Source organism: Eretmochelys imbricata, chromosome 16 (genome assembly GCF_965152235.1).
Source record: "Eretmochelys imbricata isolate rEreImb1 chromosome 16, rEreImb1.hap1, whole genome shotgun sequence".
Taxonomy (NCBI): domain Eukaryota; kingdom Metazoa; phylum Chordata; order Testudines; family Cheloniidae; genus Eretmochelys; species Eretmochelys imbricata.
The window spans coordinates 11,051,473-11,077,159 of record NC_135587.1 but is presented as its reverse complement, the minus strand read 5'-3'; the positions used below and the strand labels follow the sequence as shown (position 1 = coordinate 11,077,159).

At 46.2% G+C, this 25,687-nt stretch overlaps 1 protein-coding gene across 1 annotated transcript in view; it reads right to left on the bottom strand.

Moving 5' to 3' along the window:
- PAPPA (pappalysin 1) overlaps positions 1-25,687 on the bottom strand; it is a 213,735-nt gene that overhangs the window by 12,794 nt on the left and 175,254 nt on the right. Inside the window, exons 17-21 of the mRNA XM_077835969.1 lie at positions 24,220-24,391; positions 18,229-18,376; positions 13,708-13,814; positions 5,175-5,246; positions 812-910 (exon numbers count right to left, since the gene is read on the bottom strand). Of these exons, the coding sequence (XP_077692095.1) occupies positions 812-910; positions 5,175-5,246; positions 13,708-13,814; positions 18,229-18,376; positions 24,220-24,391 (598 nt within the window). The remainder of the gene's footprint in view (positions 1-811; positions 911-5,174; positions 5,247-13,707; positions 13,815-18,228; positions 18,377-24,219; positions 24,392-25,687) is intronic.

Below are 25,687 nucleotides of genomic sequence, written 5' to 3'. Positions count from 1 at the left end.
CAGCACAGAATTGGTAGACATGGCCAAATGAACCAAAGGAGAGATGAAAAAAGACCCTCATGCTGAGGGCCAGCTTAGAAAAGACTGTGTTCCCTGCAGAGACATCCTCTTTGTCCTCCAGGTATGGTATACAGACTGCCTTTCCTTAGACAGGTATGACTGGCCTTCTTGAAACACACTAAGCCTAGCATACTTCCATCTAAGATACCTCCCTTGTTAGTATCAAGATTTTTGGCTTTCTGTCCCAACCACAAATCCCAAAGAAGAGGTAAAGAGCTGTGCAAAATTCAGTACGTAAGCATGAACACATGTGGCTAAATTCTCTGTCAGTCCCTTAGTGAGTGACCTTGGAATCTACACTGTATGCAGCAGATCCTCCTTTCAGTGTGCCTGTCTGTAATTCCCACAAGAGTCAGGGTCAGAACTGACGTCGGACCGCTTTACTGATGACACGCCAAACCAGTCTCGAGGGGGCGCCAGCAGTTGTCTGTAAAGCAGCCAGGGAACCATTGGTTTAGAACAAGAACGAAGGAGGTAAAGCAATATCCCTGTGTAACAACACCTGCTGTACGGGCCTAAGGCAGACTAGGATAGGAAACACAAAGGCAGACCAAAGGAGAATGAGAGCACTTTCAAATGAACCAGCAGAAATTCAGTGCCTTTGGTAGGACAATGTTCATTGGCCCTGGAAATGTTTGTGCAGCTGAAGATCTCTCCACATCCTGGATCTCCAGCTGGACACCAATTACTGTCCAAGCCTAAGCCTGCATTGTTGGGGAGCTCTGGGTAAGAGAGGGGAAGGCAGACCTACCTTTTTGGTCTTGACCGTTGAGGTGCAGCAGTCCCCTCCATCATAGTTGCAGAAGGCTCGGTTATTGATGGCATCACAGTAGTTGTCCCCCATGAAAGGCTAAAAAATAAACAGCATGAAGAGGCTAAGAATATGGATACAGTCCTCAGTGAAGGATCTAGCACTACTGTCGGTAGTGCCAGACACATCCTCTTTAAAAGCCATGGCCATGTTCATAAGTATTCTAAAAAGACACCACAAAGCAGCTTATACCCAGACTTATATTACTGTTGCAAATTTAAATATTCTTTTGAAATGTTGGACACCCAAACATAACAACGCTGTACCCATGTAGGAAAATCTGGAAGTAAAATTGGCTAGTCTAGTTTCACCTTCCAAATGAGCTTTGTGCAAAGAGTAAACAAAAAGCATAACTGGTGGTAAGAAAATTAGAATTGTTGGGCAAGATGTCTACTTGGTGTAAATGGGCTTAACGCATTGACTCTCATTGAGCTATTGTGATTTACACTAGCACTGGCTTTGGTCCATAAAAGCTTTTCTGTTTTATTTATTTAATGTGCTAATAGTTATACAGGCAAGGGCTTTTTTTAAAAAAAAGATATGATTTTATTTCGATAAGGTCACTTTAAAAATATGTAATATTTGGGCAATCTCCCAATAAACCTGCCAATCCATTTACTTATTCGACACACCTTTCCACCCTGGAAAGCTGTCAATAGGGACTTTTTGAGGAGTATGCCTTTTACCTCCATTGTAATACATAAGAATAGGGGGCCTGTCTGGAGGGACAGAATGGGAAAGATAATAAATATTTTGCTTTGGTAAGAACATTCTCGGTTGAATCATCTGGGGGGACTGAACCGAGACCTCTGTATTTAAAACCATGTGCCTTTACTGCTTGAGCTAAAAGACCAGGTCTACTAGTTCAGCTGCAGGGGTAGACTCATAAAACCTCTATACATGCCACTAGAAGGGGACAAAAAGTCACACTGCATTAGCCTGGGTTACACTTTGAAAAGCAAAGTCAAGGAAATCATCTTCTTAGAGCCTTTACACAGGTAAAGCTCCCATTGCTATCAATGCAGGATCATGTTATTACTGGCTTAGAACACTGCCTCCCCATGGCCTGGGATAATGGGAAAGGTTGCTCAACCCCCTCCATGCAGGAAGGAGGGGACTCCATACTGAGTGTTTCCTCCATAGCCCTATGCTGGAGAACATGGCCTGGCCCATTCTTGGCTAACGCCCTACACATTGGAAGGATCATTCTCTGCACAGATGACATGTTTTATGCAGTAGCCCACAACCAATAGCATGGTAAAGATTTCGATGGAGAGGCTATGACACTACTGAAAGAATGATGATGAAGAAGGTTTCTATTGACACAGAGGGATCCTGGCAATTAGCAATGATGGGAAAGAAAAAGCAGAAAAAAGGCACGTCAGTAATAATAGCTTCTGGTAAATCATTACATCATTTCAAAGTCTGCCTGAGTAAGAATGCTGAGGAGTTGGTACCCAATGATTCATCAGCACATAACTGGCATTTCTTAATGGTCCCTGGATGTTGTTTAGCTCTCTCTAGAGAATAGAGGATGAGCCAGTAGACACCAGAGCCCTGGAGAACTCCTGAATCATGAAGCGTCCAGGATTGAGAGACAAAGTAGGTCTGATGCTGCCTGGTACGCTATTGGCGTAGGGCCGATGTGGTCAGTACTGGACTCAATGGATGCCCATGACCACAACCAGAGTTGACAGTACTGGGCTTCACTGCCCTCGGTGCTGGGCCAGGGAGTGGCTGGACAGACCTGCTCACTCCCACATGCCTGTGCTGGTCAGCACTCCTCTTAGAAGAGGAGGAGGAGGAGTCTCCCTGAGCCCTGGAATGGTCCTGGTTTGTTTTATGGGACCTTTTCCTCGCTGACCAAAGGAGGACGAACAACCCTTTTCCGCTTGGGGCAAACACCAGAGCCTGAATGCGGAATGGCATCACCTGCCAGGTCCGAAGGCAGCTGCTGAGCAGATGAGGGCCTCAGTGCTGAAGCGGGCCTCGTGGCCTGCTCCAGGAGGTACTGCTTAAACAGCAGATCTCACGCCATCAGGGTCCTCTTTGGGAATGACTTGCAGATGGAGCCACTGTCTTTAACGTGTCCCTCGTTAAAGTGGGAGTCGATGCTGGGGATGCCCCCCCTACACACTGGACAACTGGTGAGGGCATCAAACAAGTCAGCCAAGTAGTCTAGCTAAAATTAAACTAACGCTTAACTAAACCTAAGGTACTCATACTATTATATACAAGCAACAGTTCGCAGAAAATGAGATGAAATTGTGAGGTGAAGACACCACACAGATCTCCAACTCTTGGCCATGGGCGGTGAGAAAGACCTCAGGGGGTTAGCCACCCTTATATAGCCAGGGCAGGGTGTGAACGCTGCCCCTATAGGTAAAGTTCTTTGGCTCTGGCACACAGGGTGCGCACACCCGTGCAGAATACATGGCTATGTCTACTCGAAGAAGAACCTGTCTTTTACCATGTGAAAGTTGTACTGCACAACATCCACACAGGAGGAGGCACTGTGGTCTAGTATTTAGTGTGGAAATCAGGAGACCTGGGTTTCGTTCCAAGCTCTGCTACCTTGGGGAAGTCACTTCACTTCAGCGTACCCACCTGTAAAACTGGAGTAATATCTACCGATGGCATGGGGGTGCTGAGAGTATTATCAGTGCTTGGGATTCTCAGTTAGGTGCTAGCGGAAGGCTCAGAGGAGCAAAGACATTCTTAAGGATAATGCACCAGCAAGGAACTCAGGAGGCATGGGTTCAAATCCTGGCTCTTCTATAGACTCTCTGTGTAACATTGGGTGAGTCACTTAGGCCCAGATCCTCAATGGTATTTATATCCCCAACTTCCATTGGAAATTAGGGGCCTAAAGACCTTTGAGGATCTGAACCTTAATCCCTCTATGTTTTAGTTTCTCCCTCTGTAAATGGGGATAACGCTTCCCTGCCTCACAAAGGGGCTGTGAAGTTAAGTTTGCGGAGTGTTCAGACAACACAGCGGTGGGGGGCAAGTCAGCACCAAGACACACAGAGAGGTGCCCAGTGCTGCTTTTACACAAAATATGTCAAGACTTCTACAACTGTTAAAGGAAGCAGCCAATAGACATTTCATACTTCCTGAAAATCATTAATTATTAATGGCACATGAGACTAAAAAGCCAGAAACAAGCCTTAAACTGCCTCAATTTGCTCAAAAATGGGCTGAGATTCAATGGGGAGGTTTGTTAACCTTTCAGTATCTCAGGGCAGAGGGCTGAGTGTGTGATGAAACCAGGAGAGTTTAATATGTTTTTTAGGTTTCATTGGAAACGCTTTCCATGGCTCTAGATCTGACTGGATGCTTGTTCAGATAGAAAGGGTACGAGATGCTAACAATGTCTTGGTTTGAACTGTTTGCTGGGTGGGGAAGGGCCTTGAGGCATAAGTCCTTCATAAACAGGATGAGTTCAGTGCCCAGAAAACCTGTCTGGCAGGGTTCATCAACACTGTTTCCTTTAGGAGGCAAAACTTTGGCTTGGAGGGGCCACTTGGTGGGTTTTTACTATCAGTGGCCATTTTCCCTATTGTATTGGGTGACGTGTGTCCGGGTTTTTGAACAACTCAGAAACTAATTCAGGCTGGCAATTCCAATGAAGTCCAAAGGTGTTAGGCCCCCAATTCCTATTGTATTTCAATGACAGTTGGGTGCCTAACTCTCTTAAGCCCCTTTGAAACATCCCAATCTCAGTATTTTAAAAGTCCGCATCTCCAGTCCTCCTTCCTCCAGCCATTTCCCAGTCATTCCTGCCCTAGCTCCACATCTGGGTTGTTCTTGCTCCCTTTCTCTTTCCTAACGTTGATCTCTTCTCCAAAGTTCAGGGGAGAGGAGGTGCCCTGGGCTTTCAGAGAGTTCAATTTCTAGTCAGACAGAGCACCCTTAAACACCTTCAACATCAATGCAAACAACTGGAGGCTTTTGCGACTGTCCAATGATGACTCGTCAAACCCTGAGAATGCCCGAGTGAAGGGAATCAGGCTTGTTTAGTAGCAAAGAGTTGTCCACCTTAGTTAGACACTCTAAGGCTCGTCCAATCATCAGCTGTCATTGAGCACTGCTCTGCACTAGAAAAATGACTTTTTCTTGCCAATAGGTGTCAGAACTGGTATAGCTGAAGACCATTTAACTGCAAGTAAAGACAAGACCAAACCGGATTTGGCCATTCCTTAGAAACAGAGATTTAAAACTGATTCATCTGCATCCATTGTTACCACCCACCCTAGGAAACCAAAGTGGATGGGCTTAGTTAATTAACTCTAATGCTCACGTCGCAGGCTTTGATGCAGTGAATCAGCGCTGGGTGCGGATACCACTTGAGTCCTGCTGTGCAGACAACGCTCTGGAGAAGGAGAGAGAAAGAAATGGGCTAAGACAAAGAAATCAGTGTGCACAAAGCGAATGTGCTTGCATACATGCCCCCCACCCCACCAAACTCTCCCAATGTAGTCCCATTCCTAACACCTCTTGAATTTTCAGGATCTGGCAGAAGTCCAACTATTTACAAGATGTGTTGGACTTGACACTTGCAATAACAGAATGTTTGGGATTAAAATAATACTTAAGGTTCTTCTGAAAAGTCATGTTAAATATTTCACTCATGGCGGGGAGATATGGCAGGGAAAGGGAAAGGTTCTAGCCAGGCTCTAGCTCTGGGAAGTGTGGGGGAGATATTTTGGAATGGCTTTAGGGGGCTTCTTTGGAGCCACCAGGTACCACTTTTTATGGCTGCCTATCCTTCCCATGCTGCATGAGGAGATTGCTGGGGTGAGTGCTGGGGGTGGAAAAAAGCTCTTATGGAAAAAAGTCTTTTAGAATTGAATAGAAAATGGAAACCTTTCTATAAGTCTTTTGCACCCTCATATAGATTTTAAATAGCATTGTATCCCCACAAGACCACTCAGAATAACCCATAAAAAGGGCTATATCCGCTATTACATTTAGAGTCATTTCAATAGAACCCTATTTATTTCAGCTTCATCAAATATTACATGACTTTTCCGTAAGGCAAAGCTGGGAAGGACTAGTCATGGGCAAAACACAGATATTTCAAAAAGTTCTTCAAACCCGACAGGTCTGCAGAAGGGAGTGGGAGACTCATGAGAGCAGGTATATTTCTGATGACACTCTCACTTTGAGTCCCCAGTCGTCACAGAGGCATTGTCTTCATTAGGAAAAAAGGTACATTCTTACCTCATGTTAACTGACACATGGTAACTAACATGGGGTACAATCCCAGTGAAGACAAGGCAGTGTGTAGTTTTATCATGAGGCCTTCCCCATAGTCTTTACCTTGACCTGCTAATTCATGTAAAACTACAATCTGCCTTGTCTTCACTTGGGTTTTACCTCACATTAGTTACCGTGTCTCAGCTACTACAAGGTAAGAATACACTTTTTTTCCCTAGTGGAGGCACACGCAGCATGGTAATGGTACCCACAAACATGGAAACTATAGGAAAAAGAAGATTAAGCCAAACTCTTTCAAATATCAAGAAATGGTTGAGGGTTTGGATAGTCTTTGGGTGGAGAGAAGAGGAGGGAAAGTCCAAAGGAACCAAAGAGGATTATTATTTTATCTAAACCAGTTCTCCCCTACTTAAGAAAGACCCTACCTGAAGCGAGCTTAGTAAGGAGTACTGCGTGGACTGCATGACAGCTATCTCTATGCTGCCTTCTCATCCCCACCCTCCCTGAACGTCCATCAGTCACAACACTCATTTCACAAGGTTGGTTTCCTTTACAGAGGAGGGAACAATTGTATTAAGATAACAATGGTGACACAACCGCTGGTTTTGTGAGGTGTGCCAAGGGGCATTTGCCAAACGGTCAGGATTGTGCTAGAGGCTTAGGAAAGAAAGGAATTAACATTTAGAAGGGACTGTGGCATGAGCCATCCCTTTCCCTACTTATCTGAGGCCTAATTTAAGCCATCTGCAGGGGAACCTCAGCATGTTTGTACAGTTTCTGTCATTTGAGGCTTACCTGACGTGCACTAGGAAAAAGGACTTTTATACTATCAGCACAGGGCTGTTTATCTTTCCGACACCCTCGGATTTTCCACTATTAGTCAGGCCTGGCCTGCCCTACCTGTCTCACAACAGGGCCCGTCTATGTGAGAGGGAAAGAGGCCGGGGAAGCTGGCGGGGGCGGAGGGAGAAACCAATGTTGTTTATCCCATCAGCGAGGGAGGCCGCAAGGCGCAGGGGCCCCACAGCATCAAGTTTGCTCCCAATGAGCTCTTGACAGACATCTGGAACTTTCAAGGCCGCCACAAACGGTAAGACTTTTTTCCCCCTTTTATTTGCTGCGCTTCAGGGCAAAAAAGAGAAAACCTTTTTAGGTTTCAAAACACAGAAGCCCAGGGATTGGGGAGAGGCAAGGACTGCCTCCAGGAGCTTTTGAACCCAGGGCTAAACTGAAGGAGAACTGAAGAAAAATACAGGCCTTGCCCTTCTCCATACCCAGACCCATCCAAATAATACGAGAAAAATAATTGCATTTCCAAAGAACTTCCTCTGCTCCCTGGGACACCAACATTAAAACCAAAAAACCATTTGCTGCCAATATACGTGACTGAGTATGTGGATTTGGAGCTGGAGAAAGGGACTGGCCCGGCCGTCCTGGAAAGGGAAGGACTGTGTTTATCCACAGAAGAGGTCAAGCACTCGCAGCAGCAGGGCAAGCACCCAATCACCATGTCTTGTTGATATGCACCAGCCCTGACTGGGAGACTCCTCTCCACGGCCCCTTCAGTTCTCTGTCTCTCTGTTGAGATGGACAATTGCTACAGCCTGAGAACTGCCCTAACAGCACCAAACCTATCCCACATGACCGCACTGAGCAGTCACCTAACTGATCCAACCACCTGGGCTGGATTCACACCAACTGCTTAGAGATGATAGACTCCATATCCCATTACAAACAGTCCTAGCAAGAAGTCAACTGAAAGGAAGAATTAAAACACTGGAAGTGATAGGACAGTGGACAGTTTCTGTGGGAAAATTCATGGGCTGAAGTGGATGTCCAGTCTATAGTTGCTCAAACTTTGCAAAACTGAGGTTCATATGAACAATCCTGGCTGGGATGATTTAGTTGGTGTTGCTCCTGCTTTGAGCAGGCGAATGGACTAGATGACTTCCTGAGGTCTCTTTCAACCCTAATATTCTATGATTCTATGAATTTGCCACGAGCATCTAATTGCATAAAAACATAGATACTACTTAAATTCCCAAATCAATGCACGTTGCCATAACATTTGTTTACAGTGCTTTAGTGGGTGAACAACCCTAGTAAAGACCTAGCATAGGCCACCACTCAAGTGCACAGACCAGACCGGGGTGCTTCAGGGAGGTGGTGTTTAAATAAATGGGGAGGAAACTTGTTCTCAGTAAATTTGGAGGCAACTTTGGAGAAGCCTCTTCTTCAGAAAGGCTGTTGCCAAGTAAAGTTGGTTCTCTGTAGAGGATCTATTGGTTATTTTCACTGAGCTCAGCAGTAGAGCCAGGAGAAAAATGGATTTGTCAGTTCACTGGCCATTCTGAAAAACTTTAAAAAAATCGTTTTGGTTCAATCTGAAAATTATTATTATTTTTTTTTTTAATTTTTGGTGAAATGACAAGCCGGAAAAAAATCATTTCAGATTGAACAAAACATTTCATTCAACCATACTGACATGTTTCAACTATTATAAACCATTTTAAAAATTAAAAAAAATAGGATTAAAGGAAATTTATGAACAAAAAATAATTTTGAACTGAAAAGTCAAAACCTTTTGATTTGGGGGGAATATTTTTCCCCATTGTTTTTCGACCAAAACAATTCAGTGAAAACGACATGAATTTGTGAAACGTGTACGTGTCTCTGAATCTGCACTTTTCACCCCCCAGAAAATTAGTGTGAAAAATGTCTCCCAGCTCTACTTACCTGCATTAAACCACATCAGCTGTTCAGCTTTGTCTTCTCCCTGTAGCTATATACAGAAGGTGATATCCACCCCCCCAGTCAAAGGGCTAACAAAATGCCTATGCCCCACGTAAGCCCCAAATGTTAAATGGTGGATAGGTTTTGTGCTGGCCCTTAGCCTAGGGGGCAATTTCACCCAGAGGGAGGGAATGCAGCCACTGGCCACTTTGCCATATTGTAGGGCCCTGTAGGATGCCTTTGGCTGATTAGCCCTGTATTGAATTGACCAGGGGCTTTTGAGCTGTGACTGGAGAGGGACATGGGGGGTCCATATTACAGTGAGCAGCTTGGGGGAGTGGGTGTGGCTCATGTTGCAGCAACTGCTCTGCCAACCTTTCTGCTGGCCAGTCTGGGGAGGTGGGACCCTAAACCCACCCACACCACACTTTTCCCTTCTCCATGTTAGTGATGGAATGCCCAAGAGAGCAGGGTCTGGGGCAAGGCAAGCAGGGGACTGCACCCAGATTAAACAAGGGGTGTTGTGGGTGTGTGCGGGTGTGAAGGCCGTTTTCACCTCCCACAATCCTCCTCAGACATGCACAGTCCAAACACACCCAGAAATCAGCTGGTGCAGTAGAACATACAAAGTTGCTACTTGCACAAAGCACAGTCCACCTGTGATCTGCATTGGTTCCAGGTCATTTCCAGATGCTATTTAAGGTGGTGGGTTTAATAACTGGGAGATTTACATGGGCTCAGTCCTGGTGACTTCAGAGACCAGCTCTCGCCCAGTGTGATACCTTGGCAGATGAGATCATTGCAGCTGCTCCCGCTAACACCTGACACGGCTAATATGCAGGAGGCTGGGAGCAGGACCCTCTCAGAGAAAGGCCCTCAGCTATGGACTTGGCTTTTCTTGCTGGTTTGACAAAGCCTGAATTCCCAATGCAAGGCTAGTTTGTTCCCCACAAGGCTTTTCCTCATGGGTGAAGAAGGGGCAGGAGGAATGACTTGATGGGAGAGTTCTGTCTGTATGGAAATATGGGAGGTTTTGATTTGCAGCCTTTGGTCCTAACAGCGGTAGCTCTAATGAATACACGGGCACTCGCACCACTGCATGGGCCGACTGAAGTAAATAAATGCAAATACCGAGCAGAAGAGGAATGGGAGGTGCCCTCACTGTTAAGAGATCCACCCCTGGAGCCTGGCTTGCAGATGTGACCCAATGGTATTTATGGGGTGGGGACAAGACCAAGGCAAATATAGAAGGCTGCCTGGTAAGGCATGAATATGAGGGCTGCTGTGCTGCAAAAGCAGATAAAATAGGGGGTCATCAGGGAGGCATATGTCTCTGGAATGGCTTGGGGCTCATGTCAGTGCCTGGGAATGAGCTTAGGTTACAGTCATTATCATAATACAAAGGTACATACGTTATGAGCGTGTTGGGCAATTCCATTCTTCCCATGGCCCATGAAGGAAGGGGACGTACCAGGGGATTAATAGATTCAGATTCCAAGGCTAGATGGATCACCATGACCATCAAGCCCGACCCCCTGTATGCACAAGCCACAGAACTTCTACCAGAAGCTGAAGTAAAGCATATCTTTCAGAAAAATATTAAATCTTGTTTTAGGGTATGTCTGTACTGCACACAAAGGCTGGCTCTCTGGGATCTGGGCTTGTGGACTTGGGGTTTCCAAGCCCATGCTTGAGCCCAAACCTTGGCTTACAACAGTGTGCCCTTGTTGCCAAGAAGGCTAACGGCATTTTGGGCTATATAAGTAGGGGCATTGCCAGCAAATTGAGGGATGTGATCATTCCCCTCTATTCGACACTGTTGAGGCCTCATCTGGAGTACTGTGTCCAGTTTTGGGCCCCACACTACAAGAAGGATGTGGAAAAATTGGAAAGCATCCAGCGGAGGGCAACAGAAATGATTAGGGAGCTGTGGCACATGACTTATGAGGAGAAGCTGAGGGAACTGGGATTGTTTAGTCTCCAGAAGAGACGAATGAGGGGGGATTTGATAGCTTCTTTCAATTACCTGAAGGGGGGTTCCAAAAAGGATGGATCTAGACTGTTCTCAGTGTTGGCAGATGACAGAACAAGGAGTAATGGTCTCAAGTTGCAGTGGGGGAGGTTTAGGTTGGATATTAGGAAAAACTTTTCACTAGGAGGGTGGTGAAGCACTGGAATGGGTTACCTAGGGAGGTGGTGGAATCTTCTTCCTTAGAAGTTTTCAAGGTCAGGCTTGACAAAGTCCTGGCTGGGATGATTTAGTTGGGACTTGGTCCTGCTTTGAGCCGGGGGTTGGACTAGATGACCTCCTGAGGTCCCTTCCAACCCTGAGATTTTATGATCTTTCTGCACTGCAAAGACTCCAAAGGATGGTCTGTCCACGACCTCCCTATGTAAACCATTCCAGTGTTTCACAGCAGGTGGGGTTTGGAGAGGGAAGTGAATGTGTCATTTTCTTTCCTTTTTTTTTCTCTTCAATTTTTGGAACTGATCAGAAAAGACCAAACTCTGACTACAGACTGGCCTCACGGCCAAACACTAATACTGCTCACTTGCAAAAGTTACTGCTTTCTTAACTGCAGGCCTTCCAGAATTATGCAGAGACTGATACCAAGTGACGAGACGGTAAGATGTTTTCTAAGAACAATCCCCTAGTTGATCCAACCAGAACCTGCTCTAGGGAGATGCTCCATCCTCTCCATTTCCAAAGAGGTCTGTTTATTGAGGCTTCAGAATGGATTAATTTTCACTTGGTACTCAATGTCCTATCCACCTTTTAACATAATTTTAGAAACTCAACCCTTTAACCTGCTATTTACAAACCAATCCTTTTTGGTGTTTGTGAGGGGGTCAAACTCCTAACCAGTCACAATCTAAAGATCTTATAAGATCACTGCTGTAGGGGCAAAATGGACCCAGATTTTTCCACTGTGCTCCTGGAAACCATCAACCCCCCCCCCCACCTTATACCGCACTCCCCTGTTCTCCCCCTTTACTACCATTTTTCCCCCTGCTGCCTAATGAGCCCTCCAGAGACCCTCAAGCATCCACGCTGCATTGTAAACCTGGGCTTACAATTGCCCATTACAGCTCCCTCCAAGTCTTGGCATCAATAAATGAGGGCAGCACAGCAGAGATTGGGAGGGAAGCTGTGGTTTTATTTCACCATGAATTACAAAACCTCTTTGAACTCCAGAGCTCAGGACAGAGCCAGTGAGAAATAGCCTCTCATACAGAGATAAGGTTTCTACAGATATGTATTTCACACCAGCAGCTTGGCAAAGCTTTGGCCAGGGCCGTAATGTAATCAGAGAGTATGGAGTGAATGAGGAGATCAGAGGGACAGCCTGTGATTGTGACATCCTCCAGTCACCTCCCAGGAGCGTTTCTATCGCTCTGCCTGCTTGCTGGTGTGCAGCACACAAGCACGGCACAGCCAGCGTCTTCAGAAGGGCTCAGTACCCACACTCAGGGCCAAATTTTCAAAGATGCTACATGTAGACACCTAAAAAGACGGATTGTCAAATATGCTCAGCATGCTGGTTGTCTGGTGGGTGCTTAGCCCTTTTGAAAACCTTGCCCTGGATATGTAAAATGCAGGGCCAGATTTCCCACAGAACTCAGGGCCAGACTTTCAAGTACTCAGCACCCACTACTGGGGAGACATTTAAAAAAAATGGTTTCCAATTTAGGCATGAAAAAGGGGCCTGATTTTCAGAAATGCTCTGCACCCACCCTGCACCCCAGGTGCACAGTGCTGTTGAAAATCTGGCACACAGGGTGCATTTCTGTGTTTATATGCCTACAGTAACCTGTATTAGTGAGTGTGTGTATGTAAGTGCTTATTTATGTGGTTTCTATGCAGGAGCTTATATTTACATATGTATGTGTAGCATGAGTGTGGTTTTGGATGAATGTGTGTGCTTGCTTGTCTAATCTACACATGTGCATATGTGTGTGTGTTTCCAGTAGTGGTTGAATGCGTGTGTGTAAATGTGCACTCTTTGTGTAGGTGTGTTTATGGGTGACAGTAAATATGCATTTGTGTACATCTGTGAGTGTTTACTTGTGTGTGCGCATCTGCAGGTAAGTGTGCCAACCAATGTCCACCTGTTTGTGTTTTCATGGGTAGATATAAGTGCACGTGCACGATCGGAGTGTTTGGCCTGTGTGTGTATCGGAGAGTGTGTGTTTGCAGAGCGCAGAAGGAGAGAGCAGTGACCTCTGAAATGGATGCTGTGCTGAGCAGACAGACGTCTGTCACATGGGGATGTAGGAGAATCAGTTGCCTCAGCCAATTTGGGAAATTATATACTCATCATATCAGGTTCTTCTGCTGCCCGAACACAGACAGTTCCCTACCATGCAATGTGCACAGAAAACTGAAGAGTAGTAAGAATTTAAAACCTGATCTGTGCAGTTTTACTTGTCCCCCTTTGTTTTCTCCTACAGTTAAGTATGTAAATGCATTGTCTGCACTCCCCATGGTGCTGGTGCAAGGGGTGAAAGTCCCACCAGATCAGAACTGTTAGGAGCTGTGTGGATCAGAGGGCAAGGACGTGGTCCCTTTAGCTCAAGGTGGAAATGCCCAGGGGTTGTTGCACTGGGAAACCGCAGAGTTAAATGGGCAATGGTAGAGCAAAGGAAAAGGGCCGTGGGGTAAGCAAGAATCAGGTTTGGAGTCCCTATTGATGACAACCTTGTCCAAGGAGGGAAGATGTCTCGCTACACAGACAGATATGAAATATTGCTGGTCCTCGCTATCCTCTGCATCCTTAATCTCTGCTTTGTGGGTCAAGCTGCATGTTCTCCTATTCTGGAGGAACATGAAAGTCTGTGGGTCTGGGGAGGGGTACTTAGTAACATGCCCCACCACTGACCTTCACTCGTTGAGGATTCATCCAGTGCTGGATGTCTTGTAAGGTCTCATTCACACGCAGCAGGATGGGCTCGTTGTGGTCCGTACACGAAGTGGTGCATTCGGCTCCTTCATGGCACATGCAGAGGGGAATGAAGGAAGAAAGCAAACACCATGTCACTCTCCTACCATCATTTCAGTTGTCTGAATAGCCTCCATCTTCCTACTCTGCAGAACGATTATTACAGCCAACCCATAATGGAGCTCTTCATCACCATGCACCTCACAACCTCCTGGGATTTACACTGTGATAGGATTCTGATCACACCTCACAGCTTGTGACCCTAGGACCAGAGTGGGGATATACATAAGGGCTTGCTTCTTAACGTGACCAATAGATTACAGTATCGAAATATCACTGTGGCTACTAATCCACGGATTGAATGGGGGATTTATTCATTTCCTGAAGCAGTCACGGAGAGGCAGAGGCATTGAAGGCAGTTCCATTTCAAGAGCTCTTTCTGAAGCCGTGAAGCAACTGAGCAGATGCCACCAAATTCCTCTCACTTCTGACATGGACAACAAGCCAATGGCCTGATTTTCCAAAATTAGAAGACCCTGAAATAATGGTGAGCAAGTCTAATGATGTTGCAGGCTGGTTATCACCTAAGCCCCATGCTAAACAAGAAGTAAGAGGAGAGGTAATGATCAATTTGTTCACGTGTAAACCGGTATTTTCTCTGATTAACTGCCATGCCCTGTGGGAATCCTATCCTTTCCTTGTTAAAACACACTGCGGTGCTCTGCAGTAATGTGGTGACACAACCATAAGCCTTAGCGTGTTGGACTATTACCATTTCCCCCCTAGCAAATCACTGCTGAAAGGGGCAGCTGCTGTAAACCCTATCATTAGGAATCCTGCACTCCAATCAGCGTGAGGGGGAGTTAATCTGTGGAGTGGTTTGGATGGCTGTGCCTTTGGCTCAAAAGTCACTTCAGCCTGGAGGAGCAGATTAGGTGTCTGTGGAGAAAAGGAAAGGTGTTAGGGTCACACTGACCCTGGCTGGGTACTTTTTCCCCCCAGCCTCTGTCTTTTTTCTTTTTCTCACGTGGCGGAGCCAGTTGGAACAAAGCAGGAGCCAGTTAGTTTAATTAGGAAGGGTTTGTTTCTGTTTTTCTCCTCTAGTTTGAGCAGTAGTGACTCCATTGATTGTACTGGATATCTGCCAGGTTTGGCTCGGCCCATGAGTGGAAGGAAAAGATCCTCTTTTGAGGGACATCCAGATGACTTCCAAAATACGTGACCTGATCCTGAAAAGTGCTGATGTGAGACACTCACAAAGTGTGTGTTAATTTCTCCAGCTAGTGGCTGGTCCTCTAGACCAGGAACCTTTTTCTTTCTGAGCCCTCCCCACCTCCCCCAGCTATGCCACAATGATTGCTTTTCTGCATAAAAAAGCCAGGGCTGGCGTTAGGGGGTAGCAAGCAGGGTCATTGTCCAGGGCCCCACACCACAAGGGGCACCGTGAAGCTAAGTTTCTCAGGCTTTGGCTTCAGTCCCGGGTGGTGGGGCTCAGGGCCCCGGGCTGCAGTCTGCTGTGGCAGGACTTTGGCTTTGTGCCCTGGGCCTTAGCGAGTCTAACACTGGCCATGCTTGGCGGACCCCCTGAAACCTGTTCGCGGCTGGGTTGAGAACCACTGCACTGGAGGATAACAGCCTTCAGATGCTACCCTAAGAGAGTTACCCCTTTAGCTGAAGAGGTCAAGGTCCCAGGTTCAATCTATGCTGTGGGCCAGTGCACTGAGCTCCCTTGATTCCTACTGAAGCTTTTCTGAGGGTGTGGGGGCCACTCAGGATTGGCCCCAGGGATCTGTCTTCTGGACAAGGCTAATGTAAGCTAAACTAACAAGCATCCATTGGAACGGAGGTGAAAAGGGCCAGGAGTGCACAAAGAAGGGCTGAAAAGCCTCCTTCCCTCCAGCACAGAGAGATGTTCCCTGGGAACACGCAATCAATATTTCTTCTCTGAAAAAGTGGCAACCCCTGGTAGGTAAGCAAAGGTCGCCTCATCTCAAGGGTAAAATGCATTGTCAAATTAAGAGTCGCTGCTGCCTGCTCACAGGCCACTCCACGGTGCTATTTACACTCAAGGAAAGGAGCAGGTCTCCATTGTTTTGATATATGATCCGTAATTGGCACCATTAAAGAGCAGTGATCTCATCCAGGTTGTGTTCCTCTCCCCTGGGACGGGACTGGAGCAGGCTCCTGGTACCTTACAATGGTTACAATATAATGAGAGATCTGCACAACAGGGAACACTTTCTCCAAGTTCAAAGGGACAGCAGTGGGGGGAGGAGGTTTAGGGAAAGGGGCCTGGAGGGGGAGGAAGGGGCCCAGGGTTTCTCTCCAAGCTGCATCTAATACAGCTCACATTCGAATGCTCCAGTATGGAGCTCGGGCGGTGACCTTGGGGAAGGGAGGTGCAACCCGGTGCGCGGAATGGTAAATATAGCCCGTCCCCCAGCAATCTGAACCTGGCCTACAGTACAAAGCATAGCAGACCACGCTGAGTACTTAGGGACCACGGAAGGCAGAAGTAAGACAGGCCTTTACGAGGGTGCCCAAAGAACTTACTGGTATGCGGGTTTGTCACTCTTACCGGATGCTGAGCCGGGGGTTATAACTGTCATGAGAGGAGGGCTGTATTTCTCACTGAACTGGCCCACTACCAGAGTGCCTCCTCCCCCCACTGGCTTCTCCGTCTGCATCAATGCTCTGCTCTGCCCAGGCCTGCATCTCTGTCCCTCATTCCCCTCCGCCTCTTTTGTGTGCTACACCCAATTCTCTCTCTCTCTTTGGCCCCGTCTACACTAACCTTTTTCTTCAAATCTCCCACATCACTGGTGCGGCCCCATGGGTGGTAGAAATGGGGGCAGGCCGTGGGGCACCAGTGTAAACAGAGAACGAATGCTTTGCCACCGGGTAACGTAGACCTGCTCTGAGCAAGGGTCAGTGACACCGCCAGTCCCTGGTACCCCGTCGCTGTGGGCAGAGCTGCATTAGAGCTACGGCAATGGTGGGAGATGGCCCCAAAGCACTAGAGAAGACACAGCCTTTGTCTCCTTCTCCCACTCTTGACTTTGTGCTGTTTTCACACGGCCCCTGGGCCTGAGGCAGTCTCCTTTATTCTTATTATTGTTATTATTATTTGTATTCTAGTAGCAACGAGGAACCCCAGCTGAGATCAAAGCCCCGTTGTGTGAGGCACTGACCATAATAAGAGATAGACCCAGCCCTGAAGAGGTTCTCTTCTAAACAGACAAGACAGACAGAGGGTGGGTGGGGAAACAGAGGCACAGCAAGGGGAAGTGACTTACCCAAGGTCACACAGCAAGTCAGTGGCAGAGCTGGGGATGGAACCTAGCCCTCCCGAGTCCCAATCCAGTAACCTATGCACTAGACATCTTCCAGCCAAGTGCACAAATTATTCTTCACTTATTTTGGTTAGCCTGTCACCATTACCCACACTCCCAACCTTTTGCCTCTATACCTTCTGATAAATTCTTTAAATAAAATATGTGGAAGAATATAAAGAAATAAAAAAGCTTGGCGCTAACACGGTAGGTTGGAATCACGCACACACATGTGCACAAACACAGCAATCATATGATTTTTGTTGGTGAAACCCTCCACCTATTCCATCCCTCCCCACTCCCTGCCATTGTCTGTGGTCAGGGCTCACAACATGACTATGTTCTGTCTAAGGCAGATGATAAACTCCCCAGGGTAGGGATCCTGTCTTCCTCCATATCTGTAAAGGGATATAGGTTTCTATGAGTCATAATAACTGATAATATGAGAGAGTGCACACTGGTAAGTGTTTTTGTGTGCCTTCCGATGTATGAGCATGTGGCTTTGTGCGTATGACAAAGAATGTGGTTGGATGGGTGAATTTATATTTGAAGGGGAGTATTTACGCACGGGGGAGTGCACTTGTGTCTTTGTGAACATGCATGGGTGGGAGAGCGTGTTTGTGTGTGTGCATATATACGCGTGTGTGTATTTCTGTGTTGGTGTGGGTGAGACTATAGGGGTGAGAATATCTGAGAGTATGTGAGTTTTGTATGTGTGCGTGAGCATGTGTAGCTGAGTGGGAATATTTGCCTGTTTGTGTGTGTGTGTGTGTGTGACCATTCACCGAAGGCTGAGCGGAAATGTGTGTCTATTTCTTCATTTATTTTAAAAAAGATCGTATTGGATTTGTCGCTCTTGTAGTTTGATCCTGGGAACTGCTCATTAAACTCAGCAGGACAAGGGACGTGGTGGAAGTGGCAATGCTGTGGGGGAGTAGGAAAGCAGCATATGTTACCTGGTGTGTGGCAACTGAAAGCTTGATGTTCTCTGCAAATCCTCTAATTAGCTGCTTCCCACTAGGGCAAACTGGCCCCAAAGACACGATGACCCAAGGACTCCTGTCTCCTTCCTTTCCCTCCTCCCCACTGGCAGGCAGACCAGCTGCAGCCCTGGCTTTGGCTCATATACCTATTCCATAGCCGTGCGCACAATGCAGCTTAAGGTTGCTGTTGAGCTGAGTGGGAAGAGAGCACTGGCCCTGCATCTCCCTGCAGAGGTGAAAGGAGCCGCTCCAGGTGCCATCCTTCCGGCAGTGAATCACGTTGTTACCACGTCCCTGAGAATGGGAAAAGCAAAATACAGTCAGAAAAGTGACAGAAAAAGAATCAGAATCGAATCAAGGGCTGATGTTCTCTGGGAGCTGCAAAGGTCTAGGGGTTGGGCTTTTAGCTTAGCGAGAAACAGAATCAGACTTCTTCAAAAGGACAAAGAAAAGACAGACTGTATCCTGCCCAGAGAGACAGATGCACACTACCGTTTTCTATGTAATATTATGGCCTGTAAAGGATGCTCTCAAAATGGACCCAAGCTAACTAGAATAAGGGAACATTCACCCAATGTTCCCTCTTTCTTGATTTTAAGGTGTTTGTGCGGAGGACAGCCAACCTTTCTCTTCTTTCCCTTTTCTAACTAGTTACATCATCCTTGTATGGAAGGGAACAAAGAGTTCCCTATGCCCATGTGAAGCAGAAACAAAGGCAGGACACTTCTCTGTGAGGTTTTGCTGGGGTAATCTTTATAGCTTGCCTGCTGTGACTGACAGCAAAGAAAGAAACTGCGATAGAGAAGCACAGAGACAGAGGTAGAGAAAGAAATCATCTTGTGTGTGTGGATGCGTGTGAGGGTGGGGGAGGGTGCGGGATATCACATTTGTCTTACAAAAAGAGACCCTGTGGAATATTGGAGAATGAATGAAAGTCCACGGGGAAATATCATGCCCTTTTAAAACAACAAAGAAGTGCACAAGGCTTCTTTCATCAGATCTATGCACGCAGCACCCAGGGAATTCTGCATGAGCTGCTCTGCAGGATCCACAAGCCTAGTTGTTACTGGGTAGACAGGGGATATTCTGCACCAGGATATTTTGTGGGGCTAGGTGTCTAGCTCCCAGCGGTGTTCTACATTGGATATGTTATGGGATCTGGCCATTTCACTCCCAATCCCTGGCATGCAAGGGGGGTTTAATGTAATCCCTGTACTTGTCACTCTGCGGAGTGTACTGGGCATTCTCTGTGAACTATCTTGCGGGGTCTATGTGCCTAATAGGAAGTATTTTCAGACAGAGCCGTCAGCAGGCAAGGGGGATATTCTCTGGGACCCGCATGCCTCACTCTGCAGGTGCCTGAGGCGTCTTGTGCAGGTTGCATAACAGGATCTGCACACTATGTCCCCAGCACATCCCTCGGTGTTTTGCTTGTGCTGCTTGTCACCTTTGTTTTGCTCTTGGTTCCAGGAGGAAATTTGTTTTTCTCTTTGACATTCTTATCCTTCCCTGCTGAGCTTGTTGACGAACACGATGTTCGGGGTGATGCAACTGGTGTTCTCTGCAGGCTACTGGGTTGAATTTTCAGCCCACTTGTTTGTGTGATGAATGATGATGATGTCATTTGAATTTTACAGTATGGCAGAGACCAGTACCTGTGACTCTCAGTGGCCCAAGGGTAACCATGCAAACAGCATAAAAGTCCAGACTAGCTGAAGAATGTTAGGTGAGGGATCAAAACCTCAACTCCCTGCTTTGGTTTGCTGCTCACTGGACTCTGGGTGTCAGACAGCCCAGAGCACCTACATGCAGGGAACATTTTCCCCTGCAGCAAGAAGTTCTTGTGGTATGGTGGGAAGAGAAGGGATTTGAGTGGAAGAAACTTTATTTCCCCAGATTTCTTTGTGAATGAGTAATCCAAATTAGACATGGAGACGACCTACTGGGTCATGTTGTCCATCCCCCCTAAGATTTGTACCTATAGCACATTATGGCATTTCCTATGGCTTTATGGCAGCCCAGCCTCTAAACACTATAAGAAATTTCCATAAACAGCCTTGCTTCTTTCTTTTCTGTGAACTTGCACCTGCAAGCTATAAAGGGTCTGAATCTGATGCTGTGACAGTGAACTAAATATTTCATTCAGGCTACAAGGTTCTGTTTGCCTTCTCTGGGCATTAAGGTATTGTCAGAGATAGCAAGAGAAGCATCTGGTACTGTTAGTCTCTAAGGTGCCACGAGTACTCCTTTTCTTTTTAGTTCTGACCACTGACCAAAGACAGGGTACTAGGTTCAATCTATACGGCAACTCCTACCTCATGTTTGTGGTGGTAACTTTTCTCAGGTTTGCAGAGACAGCTTAGATCTGATTTTCATTTGGGGCATGCACAGTAGCTAGAGAAGGAAGAGATTTGTTGTCTTTGTGTGAGTATTTGTGTGTACCTGCTTAAACAGTCACCGCACACCTGATGGTCAGTCCATTACAGACTAAGATATCATGAGAATAGAAGGTTTGGGCTAGATTCTCAAGTAAGTTACACTCCTGTGCTCAACTCGGGTAGAAAATTCCAGCAGAGAACTCCCCTGGTGTAGAATTCAGATGAATGTTACTTGGCCTCTGCATCTCCCATAGAGGGCATAGGGGCCATGTTAAGGCAGGAAAGCTGTGCTGTGTGGTCCATTAAGGACCCTAGGTCAGTGGTGCAACTTAGTGTTGACCGAGAGCAGCTCTGAAGGTATATCTACGCAGGGATAAAACACCCGCGACTGGCTCGGGTCAGCTGACTTGGGCTCACTGGACTCAGGCTCCAGCACTGAAAAATTGCTGTATAGATATTCAGGCTCGGGTTGGACCCTGCGAGGGTGAACAGTCCCGAATGTCTATACAGTGATATCTAGCCCCGCAGCCCGAGCCCTGTGAGCCTGAGTTGCGAGCATGCCTGCCATAGCAATGCTGCGGGTCTTTTATCCCTGTTCAGACATACCCTAAGTGTCACGAGGGTGGGGGTGTCAGAACGGCGTCACCAGCTCCCGGACAGCCTCCCCCTACTCCTGCAAGAAGCAGATCTGTGGAGCAGGAGAAAATCTGGCCAACTTGGCAGGACCCCCCATTGCCTCTTGAGCAGAGGATAAAAATCCAGGTACCACATGCTGATCAGTGATAACTGAGCATGGTTTGTTATTGTAACACGTGGGTTGTACTTCTGTTGCAATTTTCAAAATACATGTGATAGCAGTGTTCAACAGCGACTTTTAAAGGTGACCCAGAGTTATACCCATAGAGCTGGCTGTGCTTTGGGTTACTGTTGTATTATATTTGTAAAGTACTCCCAGATTCCAGTACTCTGGAATGCTGGAATATGGAGGAAAGCCGATGACCAAAAGATTTTGACTGCAGAAACTAACTGCCTGAGTGGAATACTGAGAGTTTCAGGACTACAGAAAATAAAAATAAAGTGATAAGAAAAACAGCTTGCACTAGAAATAACTCTGTTACAGAAGATTCAATAAAGACAATTGTGATGGTCTGGAAACAAGTCAGGAATGGACCCAGAAAGGATACCATACATGGCGATACATACCAGAGTGCTAGTAACTAGAAACAGAAAGATTGAGGATGCATTGGATAGACACAGTGAAGAATGACATAGAACAAAAAAAGGTTTCTAGATGAAGAAAGCCGTAAAGCTGGTGCAAGACAGAAAGTGTGGGCAGACATCATTCAGCCCCATGGTCGCTTGCAGAGCTGGCTGATGGGAATCAAAGAAGATGATGCCAAGTTCCCAGGACATCTGCTGCTATAGTAATATCCTGTCCATCATTCCCTACCCTGCATAATCTCTTGTGAAAATCCCTGCTGTTTTTCTTGCTTGGATGAAGCATGCATTATCACCTTGTATATCTGAGAAAATCTTAGTGGGTTTTATTCCTTAGATAATTAACACCTCTCAGGCAGGTCAGATGAGGTCAGGGGTCCTGTCTCTTTCTCTCTCTCTCTCTTTTTTTTTTTTTGTAATCTGTTTTCCGTTATATCTGGAAATATCTTTCCCTGGAGGTCCTTTTCCAAGCTGCTTCTTGCACATTTGTTTGAGATGTTTTCTGAACTGACCACCAGAATCTTACTTTAAAGTGCATAAGCACATCCCTAATGTGTTGCAAAGAGTCTCTGGTGTCACCATTGCAGCCTCATTAACTCAGCTAACTCTTACTCCATTGCCCATTACACCTCACTGGCCTTGTAAAAATGCACAAACCTTGTAGCACCATTTAGTCTTCAATATTATGCACAGCCCTTGTTATACTGCATAGGCCTCATAAGGCCATACTTCCCCGGTGGCATCACCACCTTTCCCCCGTTCCGCCCCACAGGACTCATAACACCACACAGACCCGCATCCTTCATTACATTGCACATTTGTAACACACTACCCAACCCTCCTTTCATAGCACAGACCTCAGAGTGCCACACAAGCCTTGTCATGCCAGCCAGGCCTCTGCACCATTCTGGTTAATCTCACATCAAAGCACCGGATTCAGTCCTTCTCTACTCCTCGCCACGAGAGCAAGTCAACTCTGAGAGAGTTGGGGATGACAAGAAACACACTCTTACTTTCTTGCAGAACTGTCACAGTTTTAAGTACAGAAAACCTGACTGGGCCCTCTTCCAAGGCTATGTGTTTTTATTATTTGGAGCAAACATCAGCAGTGTCCTTCAGGCTACTTGCCTGATGGCAGATGCAGTCCATGTTCAATAGACCCTCAGAAATTTCAATTATAATAAAAAGTATTTTGGCAGGGTATTCTCTGTTCTCCGAACTGAGTGCACTCACCGTAACTTCCAGGGCCTCCATCTTCTCTTACCAAATTTATCAAGCAGTAGCACTTTTAGGATAATTTAGTCATTTCACAAACTGAAATTACGCTCTGGTTCAGGAAACCAAACAGTTCAGACTAGCTGTTGAACTTTATAAAGACTAGAGCCTCCTCTGCTGTAAACCAGCTTAGTTCCAATGAAGCCAATGGAGCTACACTGATCTACATCAGCTGAGGATCTGACCCTAACTGTTTAATGACATCTTATAGCCAGAGAAACATTATAGCTCAGTGAAGCTGAAGTATTGCTTAAAGTGTCGAGATCCATATAAAAGTAAACTACTATATGATATAAATGCCTGAACTGCACAAGGAAAAGAAAACCCAAGAACCAAACTTATGTCTTTAAAAACAGACAAAGTCACCCAAACAAAAGCCATGTAACAACCAAGACAAGGGCTAAACTTCACTGCTCGGTCAGTTTCTTTTACTGTGTCCCATCTCTCTCCTGTATTAGTATGCTATTATAGAATGTCTCTCTAGATTACAAAACCTTTGAGGCATAGACCCTGCCCTCTTACCTGTCTGTAAGGCCACCAGCACACACCATTAGCCCTCCACACATAAATGATGAATACAGTTATCATCCTAATAAAATATTTCCCAACTAATAACAGTACTGTTTCTCCTTCACCCCTACTCCCACATTTTCTCCTTCTTGGGCACTTGCTCTCCATTCACAAAGACACTTTACAGAAGCATACTCGGTTTTTTCCATTGTGACCGCGAGAAGCTTTTAATGAGCATGATGTTACCAAGGACACTGCACGGATCACCTGTCAGAACCCGGAGGTAGTGATTAAGACAGTGCATTACAGGTAACAGCCTAGCACACTATGCAGCCTGGTGCATTCTCTAACATCCATGGAAGACTGCTCCTGAACCTGGGACGGTGACTGCTCACGTGACCACACAGCACGACCACTACCATACGCCCATGCTGCAGCAACCTTCTCACCTATCTTAGGGAAGCTCAATGCAAGCAATCACTGAGACCTCATACCAGAAAGACAGTGGCCATTCTCTGCAAAGCTGAAGGGACTGGTCTGATCCAATGAAGATGGATTTATACGGCCACATCCTAGAAGGCCCAAAGCATCCTCAAATCCCACTGATGCCCATAGGAATTGCAGGTGCTAAGCACTTCCCAGGAGGTGTGCGGCCTCTCATAGATTTGGTTCCTGAGGCAGCCGGGTGGCACATACAAGACTTGCCAGAATCTAGTTCCTGTTGGCTTAAATTATTCGGACACAAAAGGAACTCACTGATTGATTGTCATCTTCCTCACACTTGATCCTGCATTCGCTGTTGAACTGGAAGCCGTTGGTGCACTGGTACAGCCCATGGAACTTTGAGGGTGGCGGATCGCAGGTGACGGGCATGCACGCTCCAGCTAGCCAGGTGCCATCTTGCATGCACTGGATCTTAAAGGCCCTCCTTCCATGTGGAAACAAACCAGAATATTTAGTGAGTGGCTGTGTCAGCTACAGCTCTGAAGAACCCGAGCTCTGTTTAGCAAGCTGCAGGAAAGGGCTGTGTTTGCGCCTTTCACGCTAGGGACCAAGTTGTGAATTTGCATCGTGTGGTCTTAAAGCGAAAATAATGATGAGATGCAAAACCAACATTCAGTCTGCTCATCTAATCCTCTCTTCTGCCTTTGACACATTTCCCAAAACACTGCTTCTCCAGTTTGTGGGCTGCGGGTAGTGTGAAATGGGTTGAACAGGGTCAGAAATATGACAGTAGTAAGCCTTCCCCACAGAGTTTCAAAGGGGGCTCCCCAGGTTCAATATCAAAGATATATTTCTAAAGTAGGTCCTTAATGTAAACTCATGGGGAACACAGGCTGGAATTGTCAAAGGATAGTGATTGAGTTAAGCGCCCAACTCCCATTGACAGTTGGGTGCCTACTTCCCTTTGGTTCCTTTGAAAATACCAGGTGTGCTATCCCCTGTCCTTGTAAGATCGCTAATAGGGAGAACTCCCATGAGTCTGTGTCAAGAAAAGATCTTTCTCATGCCTATGGGATCTCATCTGCGTCCTACCCTATCCTCATTCTGTACTCATAGGATCTCTAATGGTACAGCTGGTCCAATTATTCATTGCAGATAAATTACCCACTGAAGTTAACTGTCTTTTCTGTTGGTAAACACACTTTGATATTTACTGATTTAGCCACTACTTTAACTGTTTGACAAATAGTTTATGTGAATTAATTTCAGCACGTGGATTGTGAGTTAATTATTTTCTTGGACTACTCAGTATTTATTATTCATTATTAGTGGTGTGTTACTAGTCACCTAAGTCATACAGCCTTGTTTTTGCTATCTGATTGGATGACTGAAGCTTTTTAAACTGGTGAAGAATGAATCATGAACACCAAATAATGAATACTCCTTCTGGTGCACAAAAATATTTTTGTTTGGATGTGAATATGGGTATTTGTATGAAGAACGACCATTCCCCAAACATTTGGATGAACAAAAGTACGTTCGGGAATAATGAATAAAAATGGCATCAATATGGTTGAACCAAACAGCTGTTTGGAATCTGAGCAAATGGCTCCAAACACTGTTTTTACTGTATACAACTAACTTTGTCTATGGGCTCTCATCCCTCTCATTCCATAAACCTGGGATATCCTCTATAACTCTTCTCTTTTCTGGGATCTTTGATAACGTTGCGTTATCCACAACTGCTGACATATGTGAGTTGCCCCACAATAGTCCCTGC